The 14,287-nt window shown below is 30.9% G+C and overlaps 1 protein-coding gene across 1 annotated transcript in view; it reads right to left on the bottom strand.

The window, feature by feature from the left end:
* Positions 1-14,287, bottom strand: part of LOC129225230 (Fanconi anemia core complex-associated protein 24-like) — a 33,378-nt gene that overhangs the window by 18,560 nt on the left and 531 nt on the right. The window contains exons 2-3 of the mRNA XM_054859805.1: positions 12,344-12,483; positions 7,965-8,117 (exon numbers count right to left, since the gene is read on the bottom strand). Of these exons, the coding sequence (XP_054715780.1) occupies positions 7,965-8,117; positions 12,344-12,483 (293 nt within the window). The remainder of the gene's footprint in view (positions 1-7,964; positions 8,118-12,343; positions 12,484-14,287) is intronic.

The following is a 14,287-nucleotide window of genomic DNA, read 5'->3' as shown; positions in this document are numbered from 1 at the left end:
CTGCTGCCCTGGGCTATAGCCCAGTGAGCCCATACTTAAATACGGCACTGGGGGGGGGGGGGGATAAAAAATACTAGATCCTATTTCCCTCCCCTTACTCTTTTCCTGAGAGGACTGCAGCACATTTTCTTCATTATTTTATTTTTTTACCTTTTTTGCAGAAGAGGAATGACTGAAAACAGATAAAACAAACAGCTTTATATTGAGCATATGTTATGGTTACATGCACCCCCATACCCCCCATTTTCTCCAGAAAAAAGGCAGCAGCAAAAGCAAGGGTCTGGCAAGTTTATCCCAAAATATAGACATATCACCATGAAAAGTTTCATTTTTAGGTTGAATTTTCTTTTTCTGTGTGAGTATGGAATCAAATAATGAGAATTTTAGGACAAAAATTGAAATTTTAGGACAAAGTTTCGAATTTTAGGATTTTTAGGACAACTCCTACCCCAGCAAATAGCAAATGCATTTTAAAAAAATTTCTATATTAAAAACAATAGTTGAAGATCTGAAAATGTATTTTTTTCACTTTATTGAAATGCTATTCTGTGATGCATTCAGATGGCTTTGTTTGTAGTAAAAAAATTTCCTTCTCAGATATTAAAAGCTAAATTTCTTTAGATATTATGTAAGCAATGTAAGGTATGAAATGAATAAGCAAAGGTAATTTTATAATCCTACAATTTAAAACCACTTAAGTGCTATGCTTCCCTTTAAATCATGATGCTGATTGTGGTCTTGATCAAATTCTATGAACAGTAACCTAGTTTTAAAGATAAAAAGATAATCAGTTTTTAACTTTTCAAAATCCTTTAGGGACAAAATTGAGTGCCCACTAAGTAAGTCTGAGGAAGAAAATAACTTTTTACATAGTAAAACAGAGGTCCCACTAACTTTGAGAAACCAAATTTATGGACTTCTCCAGGTTTTTGTAAATAAACTTAAAAGCTATGGCTTCCTTCAAAACATAAACAAAAATAAATCATTGAGTATTTTAATATCAGAACTTTAGTCTTACAGTAGAACCTCCTTAACCCATACAGGGTTCGTACTCAATTTCAGAAATAAAATGAAGGAGTTTTGAAGGAGTAAAATGAGATTTTGAAGGAGTACTAATGAACTGTCCCTGAATAATGTCGCTCTTTTATTCATCCTGGTGGTACCAGCACGGCTTTGCCTGTAGTAGAAAATTAAAAGATCATTTGGTTCGCCTGCATAGTAACAAATAACAGATGATGAATTTCTCGCCAATTTTCTATGTCAATATGCTCGTCCCTGTTATGGTAATTTGTTTGTCCATATTATGGTAATTTTTTGCCCACATTATGAAAATTAACTTGATAAAATGCTTTTAAAATTTGAATAGAAAAAAAAATCGAATTTTCGAAAAATCGCTCTGAGATGTTCACCAGTATGTTATGAACACATTTTGTGCCAAATTTCATTAAAATCGGCCGAACGGTCCAGGCTCTATGCGTGCAACAGACAGAGATCCAGAAACACAGACTTTCAGCTTTATTATTAGTAAAGATATTTGATCCTCTTCCCCTTTGTCACAAAGTGTCACACTTCACCTTACTACTCCTCTTGTCACATGTTATAACATACTGTTATAATAACTATGTAATGTCACTTTTTGGTCTCCTCTTTTCCTCTAGTCACAATTTATTGAACCTGTCTCCGCCTCAAGGCATGACATCACTTGTGGATGTGGAGAACCCTTTTTACAATACCATAACTGCTATTTACTACACAATTGTTTTTTTAACACAATCACTTAATACAGTAAATCTACTTAAGTATTTTTAGATATTTAAATAATAATTAAACAAACTGATTTTTGCTGCTGAAAGTGAGATAAAAGCAATAATCATAAAACGTGAAAAAATAACCAAGCACCATTTAAGCATGTTTTACTTCACTTATGAAAGATCTTAGTCATCTAATAATATTTTCACCTTCAACTTTTACCACTTCTATGCTCAATTTGTAAATCACATCTTTATGAAAAAAATAGATATACGAAATTACTACGTCAATTATACCTTTGCCCTTGTGAGGATGTTAAATTGTTGATTGAAGTATTTTAAATCACTGTCACAGAGGAAAATTATATAGTCCTGAACTAAAAAAGGAGTTTTAAAGGAGTTTACGAACCCTGAAAGTCGTCTGAATAAATTAAAGTACGGATTATAAAAAATAACCTATAAATTGAGCTAAGATATATAAACAAACTACTGCACATAGTAAAAATTGAATTTCGAAATCAAGAAAATGAAACATAAAACTGAATAAGAGAAAATAACAAAAACACATTACAAAATAAGGCCTACAAATATACGTTACTTTGCTAACTCGCCTTTCATTTACACAATATGTACATCTAAATGGATTAAGCAAAGTGAGGTTTAATAGATTTCAGATTAAATGAGGGTTTGCTGTTAATTCTTTAATGCTTCTTTCCAGTGAAATGATAAGTGTTTGGGTAAGTACTTGCTTCACATGAGAACATGTATATCAGTAGCGTCACTACAGGGAGGAGGAATCATTTTGCCTTGGGTGTCACCCATTTGGGAGGTAACACCCAAAATAAATTTGCGAGATATAAAAAATTCAATTCTGAAACATTTCTCAAATATTTTAATTTATGTTTATTTTTTGAAGAAATTAGCATCACTATTGGGGGGGGGGGGGGGGGGTTGCATTTGCATTGGATGACACCTTCCTGGAGGGTGGGAGTGGCACCCAATTAGGTCTTATGACTTTGTGAAAAACATAAATACTTCATTTCTGAATCTTTCAAATTATATATTATCCATAAAACGATGCAGCATCACTAATTTTATTTGTGCCCTTCAGAGAAGTTACACACAAAATAGATTTTAGAATTTACAAAATATAGATATACATCAGTTCTAAAATGTCTCATTGTAATTATTTGATCAAGTACAGTAACATCAGTACGGACATCATTTGTTTTTTAAAGTATAAAACAATTTTTTAGTTTCTTTGATACCGGATTTTAAACTTGTGGTATAAGTTTTAGTCACCAATAAGCTATTTTCAAAGCATTTGACAACTCCATTATAAAATGATTTGCCAAGTTTTAAATCCAATATCAATGAAAGTAAAATATTGTTTTCTAAATGAATTGAAGAACACAAGACAGTCTAATGTCATGAGGAACTGCTATGGAACTTGGTACCCAATAGATTTGAAATCTTTTGTTGGTGATTGTCAGTGATAATGCCTATCCCGAACCTCATTTTTACAGAACTAAGCTCCTTTTGTTTTGTTGGGATATCATGTTTTTGAAAAGCTAAATTAAAGGTTATGTTAATATTAAATGTAAAAGCTTGTGCACATACATTGCTCCCTTTTCCTCTCTCTACTTTTACGGACTTTTTCCTTTCATCAGTAATTTCGAAGACATTTTGATAACTGGGGGCTTGGCTGACTTGGAAGAGTGTAAATATTTTAATGAGCAAGTGAAGCCAGTCAGTGTAAAAAATGACTTTTCATATTTTAACAATTCTATAACTATAAGAGGTATATTCATGAAATTTAGGATTATAGATCTTCAATGGAACTTTATTAGACATACAAATTTTCAAGCACATAGATCTAGCAGTTTTTGGGAAATGAAAGTACAGGCGTCCCTCGTATAACACGATACTTCTACAACACGGTTTCGATATTACACGGTACCAAATTTGCGATTATTATAACACACGGTTCGTACTCAATTTCAGAAATAAAATGAAGGAATTTGGAGGAGTATTAAAGGATTGAAATGAGATTTTGAAGGAGTACTAATGGGCTATCCTTAAATGATGTCACTTTTTTTTTTTAAACATGTTTGACCCCCTCCACCTTTGTCACAAAATGTCACACTTGATCTTACTCCTCCTCCTCTCGTCACATCATATTCTTAAAAACATATTGTTATAATAACTGCGTGATGTTACTTTTTGTTACCCTCTCTCTTCCCCTTGTCACAATTTCATGAACTCTTCTCTCCCCTCAAGGCATGACATCACATGTGAATGACTCATTTTACAACATTATAACTGCGATTTGCTAAACAATTGTTTTTTTAACCCAATCACGTAATATTGTACATCTGCTTATGTATTTTTAAATATTTAAATAATAATTAGACAAACTGACTTTTGCCGCTGAGAGTGGAGTGGAGGGAAAAGCAATGATCATTTAACTTGAAAAAATAGTCAAGCACCATTTGAGCACGGTTTACTTCATTTATGAAATGTCTCAGTCATCTAATAATACTTTCACCTGCAACTTTTATAATTTCTATGATCAATTTGTAAATCACATCTGTGTGAGGAAAATAATATACGAAATTACTACATTAAAATTGCCCTTGTAACATAGATAAGTTGTCGATCGAAATATTCCAAGTTACTGTCATAGAGGAATATATATAGCTATATATAGTGGTGGTAAAAAAGTTGCATTATCCGTGCCGCAAAGGAGAGTAATATAATCCCGACTGCATTCAACACAGTCAAGCATCCCATATCCCAGATGATTTGAGGATGTATTTCTGATAAAGGAGTTGGTGGGCTTCACTTTGTGCAAGAACAGTAAACGCTCAGGTGTATATTGGCATTTTGGAGGAAAAATTGCTTCCTACTATCCGGGATCACTTTACTTTAGTTCCAAACGTCATTTTCTAGGATGATTCTGCTCGGGCCATATGGCAAAACTGGTAAGTAACAATTTAAAAACCTTTATCCTGCCATTAGACTCAAATTGACATGGGGTTAAGTAATTTTTTTTTCTCTAAAGTCACACACAGGTTCAGCGTAGCCCAGAAACAGCCCCGATCTACGTAAACAATTATCAGATTCCTGCTGCTAAATGTTTATTTCATAAGTTTTGCAGAATTTCACATACATTCATCGTTAATTGGTCGACCAAAACTTCTTGCATAATCCCATTGTTGTGAAAATGCAAGGGTGATGCAATTTTTTTTACCAGCACTGTAGTCTTGAACTAAGAAAGAAGGAGTTTTAAAGGAGTTCAAACTAAAATGATGGAGTTTGAAGGGCCCTTCAAAATAATTTCCTAAATGAAGGAGTATTGGAGGAGTTTTGAAGGAGCGTACAAACCCTGTAACACAGTTTCGATATTACACGGTACAAAACTTTAATTTATAACTACACAGTTTTGATGTAACACGAATTTTAAAAGCAGAACTTGAATTTTTTGTCCAATACACTGTTAAAAAAAAGTATGAAAACAACTGTAATAAGCTTTAACTTTTTTTTTATGAAACTTTTACGAAAAATTGTCTGTCTTGGGCTCAAAAGTTTGATTTCCCCATATAACACTAACTTTTAACTTTTAAATACATACTTGATTTTTGTCATCAGCAGGGTTGCCAGATTTAAAAACAGTAAATACGGGACAGGCTTCTAGAAGTGAAGGGGGGGGGGGGGTATTTTTGAGGCTGCAGGCAAACCCTGGGTATTTTTAAGGGGTGATTTCCACTGTAGAACGTCTCCTCATGATGAATCTATAAAATTCAATCGTAACAAAGCATTAAACCTTACAAAATGTCGCCGATCAAAGTATAAAAATCGTTTTCATTGTGATTGACGACGCATGCGCATGGATATATTTCCAACATTAGTCAATGAGCAAAGAGGAAGCAATCATTCGGCTCCTCATGATCTGCCGCCAAAACAAAAACAAATTTAAAACGAAAATAATTTTTGTGTTTGCTGCCACAAGATTTTCTTATTGCTCTTTATTTCACTTTTTTTTGTTTTACTTTATTTTTTCTCCCTTAAAATGTCTCGTTTTGTAAAATATTGTTATTAGCCAGAATACGGGACATTAGCCGTCCTGTATGAAAGTTCCCCGGGACGCGGGACAATTTTTTAAATTACGGGACTGTCCCTTGAAATCCGGGACGTCTGGCAACCCTGGTCAACAGTGTTCTAAAAGCAAAAGGGTGAATATTATTTTGTTTCCAATGCATTGTAAGAAAATAACATTAGGATTAAACATAAGCTAAATTTGGAAAACGGTAAATAAAAAATGTAGTCGAAACAAAGTATGAAATAAAATAAATACAATGATTCAATTTATTTTATTTTAAATTTTGTTTTGTTATTGTTGCTCAGATAAACTTTATAGCTATGGAAAAGCTCGGATTTTTTTTTTCTTATACAATGCATTTTGTCCTTTGTACAGAAAGAAAAGCGGATAAGGTTTTTCTTGTTGTGCATAAGTTTTAATTTGAGGTATGTAAAATAATTAAGTTTTATCATTTATAATAACTCTTCTTGTTAAATCAATGGGTCTTGGCTGCCAGTTTTTGTTTGTATGTTCTACTGAGCCAAAATTTCAGCTATTATAAAATTAGCACCTTATGACTCGTTTTCGATATAACATGGTACACATTGCTTGATTTACATTATTTCAAGATCTCCTATAACACGGTTTCGATATAACATGGTACACATTGACATGATTATGATATGTACATGATTAATTAGGTTAAAAAATGAGTAAAAAAACATTTATAAAAAAAGTCTTGAATAACACGGTTTCGATACTACATGGAACCAATTAACCATATTATATGAGGGATACCCCTGTAGCTTGAAATGCTTTGTGTAAGATACACACTTGCAGATGCGTTGCCAGTTTATTTCCTGACTTCTGAACTTGCACGACACACAACCGCATTTCTAAATTTTGCAAGCACATTTTGTTTGAATTTCTGTGCGCTTTTCGTTTATTTTTTATTGTAAATATTACAGATTATTTTCTTGAAACTAATCTTCCCAAACTCTGATGATATTTTTCATAAAATTCAATAACATTTTCAGGATTTGTGTCAAAAAATAATCATGGAATCCCAGCAGCAGAAATAGCAATGCTGTGACATACGTTGCAAATTGTTGACAAAATCTACAAATTTTTTTTAGTTAAAGGAGAGAAAAAAAAAAAAAAACCTGAATTTTTTAAAGAAAAAAAAACTTGAATTTCAGCTAACGAAGATTTGTTACATATTTTCTGAGGTTTAATACAGGTAGCATGTACTTGCAGTTCAGCATCTTATTTTTAAGTATTTCTCAGGGAGGATTTAGGTTCAGCGATTAATCTAATGTTGAATTATCCCGCAGACTATTTCTGAGTTTTGAATTTACCTCGCGTAAAACTGAAGAAAATTTTGCTGCCTGGCATGGAAATTATCACTGATAATGTTACAGTTATGACAAATTTCTCGCAACATCCAAATGCAAGGGTCATTTTTTCATCTTGAATCCTATGTGGATCTGAGAGAGTTGACCATACGAAACAATGTAAATTTGTAATTAAAAAAAAATCAAGCCATTGAACACACAAGTTTATGTGCATACCTGCCCTGGGCAGGTTAAAGACAGTATCCGCAGAAATGAGCTTTAGAGATATTTAAGGAAACGCCTTTTGGATTCAATACTAACAATAAGGAATTGTGAGAATTAGACTTTTTTTTTCTTCGGAAACCAAATAAGCAAGCTTGTACAGTAAAGCTGACATACAATAGATGACAAAGATGCAAAAAAATTTAAAATTTGCAGTTACTGCCTTTTACTTGCCTACAGCCAGGGCTGGATTTAAGGGAGGGCAGGTGGCGCTAATGCCCCAGGGCCTCCACAACAAAGGGGCCCCCACAGTAAAATTTTTACAAACTATCCTAACTTTCACGGGTTGAAAATATCGGATATATACACATATATTAAAATATTCGGGTATATATCAAAGTATCGGATATTTTCGAAAATATGATGACCTTTTCGAACCCTGATTAGGGGCCTGCACTCCTTCGTTGCCCCGGGACCTCCACACTTCCAAATCCGGCCCTGCCTACAGCAGTATAATCATTAGGTGTTACTAATAAAAATTAAATTTTTCAGAAACAATGTTTCAAATTCAAACCATACTATTGCAACTAAAGCATGTGCACATTCTTGAATCCCAGACACAGGAATAATTCCTAATCCAAGCTCCAAAACAGCAAACTGTTGCACAGAACTGAAATGTTGTTCACTAATTTCAGTCCTTTCAATGATTGCTGCACTTTTCTCAAATGCGGCCTAAAACAGGAAATAATATTTAATTTGATTTCAGGAAATACTATAGTATAAGCTTAAATAAAATGTTCAAGCCACTTCAGTAGGGGAACGTGGGGTAAGTGAAATGGTGAAATATTTACTCCGCTTTTAGTACCACTTAACTAGTAATATTTTACCTATGTAGTAGTATATGTAATCTATTCCTGTCACGAAAAAATTACCTCTCAAAATCAACGCATATGATTTTGAGATATACAAGCAATTTTCAAAAATTGATACTCAAATTGTAAAACTTTATTGTAAGTGAGAAATTATTTTGATATTATCAAATGCTAAAGCTCTTGTTACTAACATTTTTAATATTAATTGGGAACTTCTAATATTCGGTACAATATTAATTTAGTTAATGTTTAACTTATTTGTATTTTTATTATCTTTTGCAATGAGTCAAGTACATGAGGCGCAAAGATAAATACAGCCGACTCATGCTACAACGTGATTCCACTTACAAAAAATGGCTAAAACGCGAATCTTTCACGCGTAACAAATTTTAGCATTAACACAAATTTCTAGCCCATAACACAAAATAATTTGGCAGAAAACAGATCAACTCATTAATCTTTCTTCTTCTTCCTCTTCTTCTGACGAGTTGATTTACATGCACGTGTCTCTCTTCCTCATTGATCAATAATTTTGTGCAACCTAAGAATATTTTAGGTGGAATAATAGAACATTTTTAAAATATAAATTCACTTCTTTGTGTAAAAATTGGAACTATATGGTCAAGAAATTATTTTAAAAAGGTTGAGTAGTGTTTACAAATTCCTAAATAATTAGTTATGCTAATAAAAAAAATCTTATACCAACTCTTTTCCACAACTCGAAATTTTGAGTTACGCAATGGGTCTCTGAACGCATCCCTCGCATAAGTCGGGACTCGAGTGTAGTTCATTTCATTACCTCATTCAATCGTTTACTAAATCACTTACGCATTCATTTATTAACAAATTTATTTACATTTCTTCATTTAATAATGCACTTATTAACTTATTCTTTTACTTATTTTCTTAATCCTTCACTATTTTATTCACTCACTTATTTATCCTTATGTATTAATAAATTAATTTATTAGTTTATTGTTTCATTATCTTTTCATTTATTAAATTATCCTTTTATTTGCTCATTATTTTGTTGACAAATATTTTTCACAATCGAAAAAATAATATTTTATTCGAAAAATATTTTTCACTTTGCTCCATCAAAAAAAAAGAACATTTTCCACTTTTTTTGAAGGCACAATTTTACTGCCAAAAATAAAAAACAATATTTCAATGCAAGTTTTATTATAAAATACAATGTTCTTTCTTTATATTGTAATTTTCAAACAAATATCCAATCAGTTAATTTTGAGAAAGCTCAGTCATCTTAACTATTTCACTTTGCTCCATATTCCCCTACTATTTAAAATTAATAAACTGTTCAGTTATTCTTGTTTAATACAGGAGCTCAGTATAGTGAGAAAATTTTAATGGGGGGAAGAAGATGAGGGGGATTTCGTTTGAAAATCCTACATGTAAAGGCACATATGTTGATAGAAAAGTCATTCACATGAAAATGGTAAAAATCATGTCTGAGACTGGAATTTTTTTAATAAATTCTAACAATTACCACCAGTTAACCATATTTTTTTGTTGATTCTTCATTTATTTGTACGTAATGAAGTATCAAGTGTTTGTACATTAGTAATTTATCAAACATTCAAAAATATGTTGATTTGAAACAATAATTAGAATATAATGTGATCCAGCTTCAAATAATTAGGAGTTAAAGTAAGATATAAGATTTTGCTGAAATGCAACAGTCTAAATTATCTGACATATTTTATCTTTTACATAAAATTAAAGCTACAACACAACTTGAGAAAAGAAAAAATATTTCAATATATTCATATATAATAGAGATAGGTTAGGGTGTTGTGGGAAAATTCTAACTCTTCCAAAGGAGCTGTGAATCAGAAAAGCTTGGGACCCCTTGTCATAGAAGTTGTTTTTGTACTACGAACCAAAGTACCCCATGCTCAGGGCACGTTGGTGCTCTTCACAGAGTTCTGTTAAAAAATTAATATAAAAAAAGTTAATGAATTGAACATTTTCAAAAAAAATTGAGGTGGTGTTAAATGAATTTCATGGTGGAAAATCAAACTGCTCATTTAGTTTTTTGACAAGATAAAAAATTAAAAGTAGAAAAGCAGACCAATGTGCACCATCTCCTCCTATTTTTTATTTTGTAGATTTCTGGCATCATAAAATCTTACTTTTAACCACATAGACATTTGTTTTCATAATACTAATAAATACCTTCATTCTAAATCTAATTTTCATTTTTAAATTTATTATTCCAGCAACTTAACACACTTCTGGTTTTCATAAAGCTTACTTTTATAACTGATTTTAAAGCTGCAGCATAAAATAGATTTTTTTTATTTTTTTTTTATTTTAAAGTTAAGAATTCTAATAAAAAAATTTTACATCAAGTAATTGGCAACAGGGTTGTTTGGTTTAAACCATGTTGTTTTAAACCGTGGTTTAAACGAAGTGTTTTTTTTTCTTTGAAACCATGTGGTTTTTTTCAAAAATGTTTTTTTTCTTTGAAACCATGTGGTTTTTTTCAAAAATGTTTTTTTTCTTTTTGAAAAATTTCATTGTTTTCCCCCAAATGTTTTCATAAATTTTACATATTTTGCAAAGAGCAAAATCTAATTAATGCAAAGTAACTAGCAAAGCTTTATAGATAAATTACAGATTCAATAAATTTAGAAACTTACATTTTTTAAGGTAATGCAGGTTTGCTAAATAGTTTTTTTTTTTTTTTTTTAAATCTAAGTAGCTTTCCTATTAGGTACATAAATATACAAGGCAGACTAACTAAGTTTTTCTAAAATTACACCGAGAAAAAATTCAAGTAGCTCTTTTATAATTTTTTTGTTATCATGATTTTTCAGTCTTTTGCATTTCAAAATAGTCCAAAAAGCATATTTCAACCAAAACTTCATATCTAATTTGCATGATTACTTAAGATTTATTGAGATAGATTATGTACCATTAAAGTGATGCATAGTGTAAAAATATCATAACACTAGAATATTTGAATGACAAGAGAAAAAAAATAACTAAAGAAGTATAAGAATTTAGTAGGCATAGAATTGCGCTTATACATGCACACTTATTGCATCCCCGATAGACAATGCAGTCAGGACAAGAAAAGAAAATGTATAAAATTATGAAAACAGAAAACATCCATGTATGCTCTTATTTAAAAAAAAAAAAAAAAAACGCGAAATTTTCATTTTTCAAAGAATTTTTTTTATTCCAATATACTAAAAGAAGTCTCATGATGTATGAATGGTGGAAGAATCAATAAAAAATTAATTTTTATGAGTCATCATTATTAAAATATGTTAAAAAAATATTTCCATACTGAAGCTTTTAATTTTTTTTTTCCTTTGCTAAAAAAATTGTATTCCTAAATGCATTAAACCAGGTCTATAATGGAAAAAACATAATGATTTTCTTAAAATCTACTCGTCCTGTTTCTGTAATTGTTGTCACTGACACATTAGGTTTGATTTTTAAAGTTGTATAGTGTACATCAGACTTATGATTCATTTATAGATACGGCAAAATACTTTCTATGTTTAAGAATGCGTGATTTTAATTTTACTTAAATTTTTTTATTTATAGTAGATAGCTATGATTATGAGAAAATTAATTTGGAAGAATTTATTCATGGTTATTTGTAATAAATAATTTCTGAATATCACAGTAAATTATTTATTTGGTTATTAATATCAAGACCCATTTATGTATTGTAATTTTTAAAAAAATTCAAAGATTTTCAAACAATTTTTTCCTATAGAAATTTCTAAGTATGAAGAAATGAATTTACAAGATTTTACTCTTAATTGATCAATTAATTACAAAGAAATTAAGTACAAATACGAATATTAAACATTCCTCAGCACTCAATGCATAAAATCCTCATGATTTTCCTAAAATAAAATTGTTTTTCTTACAAATAGTAATAAAAACCAAATAAACCCATTTTAAACCAAAAAAAAACCTGGTTTAAAACAAAAAAACTGGTTTTCATACCAACCCTGATTGGCAAGTCATACAATGTTACATACTGAAAGAAGTTCTTTCAATGATCACTAAACTTGTCCAAATTCAGAATTTAAAAAAAATTACTTTTTTTAGCCTGACAAGATTCCTTTTGTACCTAGTTCCAGCAACAAGATTACCTTCAGTCACAAAAACTACACCAAAATCACTGCATGGGAAAAAATCAATAAAATCCATGGAAGCCATAACTTGCACTTGAACTCGACCTATAGAACATGAAATAAGATAAGTGATCATTTTGTAAGACTTACATCGAAAAGTTATTATTAATGCAAAAACAATCAAAACATAGTTAGCAAATTCGCAATAAATTAGCATATGAATGAAATTCTTACTTGCTATAGTTCAGTGCATTAAAAAAATGAAAAACACACATGCACCTAAATGACCATTGTTATCAAGTCATCAATAAATACTGCCATAATGATACATCAATATGGGAAATTTGAAGTCGGAAATATTTTATTAACCTAATCTCCCGATTTTTCATTTATATTTTAAAAGTGGGAGCAAAAATATGTCAATATGTAGGGGTAGGTGTGGCACCTTGGGACACTTTTTAGAAATTTAATTTTCATATCAATTTTCAACAAACTTAACATGTATTTTGGACATTTTTGCTTCAATTAAATTTCATTTTACTCCATTATTTCATAAAATTATATTTTCATAAAACAATTTAAAAGCCATTACACCGTTCCAACCTGCCCTACTAGGTGGAGTAATTTCAGACACTAGCAAAAAAACTTAAATGAATAAAAAAATACTAATCCTAATTGATTAAAAAATCTTTATTTACAAACTTACAGTCAAACAAATTTTATTAAGTTCCATATTTATTTTCCAATTTATTGATATAGCGTCTAAAAAGTTCTTTCACTCAATCCATATGTTTTAGCAGCCTCTCTAATTGAAATCTTATTACTAAGCACATTTTCTACTGCTGTTTCAAGAGCAGAAGCCCTATTCTCAATTTTAGTTCACTTAAACCCTCGTCAACTTTATTAAGTATACAATGAAATAGCCTTTTTCTGTACTGTACACTGGTGGGACAGCATCCCAAACCTGCCCACTTAGATTGCTATTATATATCAACTTTTTAAAAGTTAAGCCTAACAGTACAATACATTTTTTAAACCTTGAAATTATTATCAAAGGAAACATTTTAATTCCTAGATGCTCTGATATAAATTATTTCATTTCCTACTTGGAATTTTTAATAATGAAACTAACCATTAATGTAACTCTGAACCTTTGAAATCAGAGAAAATTAGATTAGTCTTAGTTGTTTGTTAATGTGAGAAATTCCTAAGAACACTGAAGAGTAGATCCTGCTGTCACCTATGATGTCCTGAAAGAACTGATTTCTGTTTACAAAATTAAAGCAGAAATTTATGGAAAATTATTCCCACCCTCCGATACACTAGATGTCGGGGGAAAAAAGTCATTCAGATGTCAAAATCATATTATTTTTGATGAACTTGTAGCTGCAATTTATGCTGTTATTTTGAAAAAAAAAGACGCTATGACTGAAATATTAGTTTGCGTTATCCTCAGTCTGGAGGGAGAGGGGTGCACCCTTGCCCTTGGGGGAGGGGGGGGACACTTCTGCAGAAATAATCTTAATTCTATCATCTCTGCAAATGAAAAAAAAACAACATATTTTTTAGTTTTCTTTTTGTTGAGTACAACATAGTTAGTGGTAATATTCAACTTTATGACCCTAATTACAAATGGAAATATATCATATAATTAAGACCTTCATTAGAAGCATCATGCATAAATTTTGATTCCCCCCTTCCCCCCCCCCAAAAAAAAAAATCAGTGTTATGAACCTTTGGTTATAGCGAAAGCGATTCTCCAAGTCAATCTGTTGAGGGTTCGCTAAAGTGGGATTTGACAGTACAGTAGAACCTTGTTTATTCGGATCAAATTTGCAGAGTTAAGAACAAGGTTTATCTTCACAAAAAAAAAAATTGTTTCAAGTTATGATAGCTGAACTATAAGTGC

This window comes from Uloborus diversus, chromosome 6, assembly GCF_026930045.1.
Source record: "Uloborus diversus isolate 005 chromosome 6, Udiv.v.3.1, whole genome shotgun sequence".
In the NCBI taxonomy this organism is placed as follows: domain Eukaryota; kingdom Metazoa; phylum Arthropoda; class Arachnida; order Araneae; family Uloboridae; genus Uloborus; species Uloborus diversus.
This window is presented reverse-complemented; position numbering and strand designations above follow the sequence as displayed.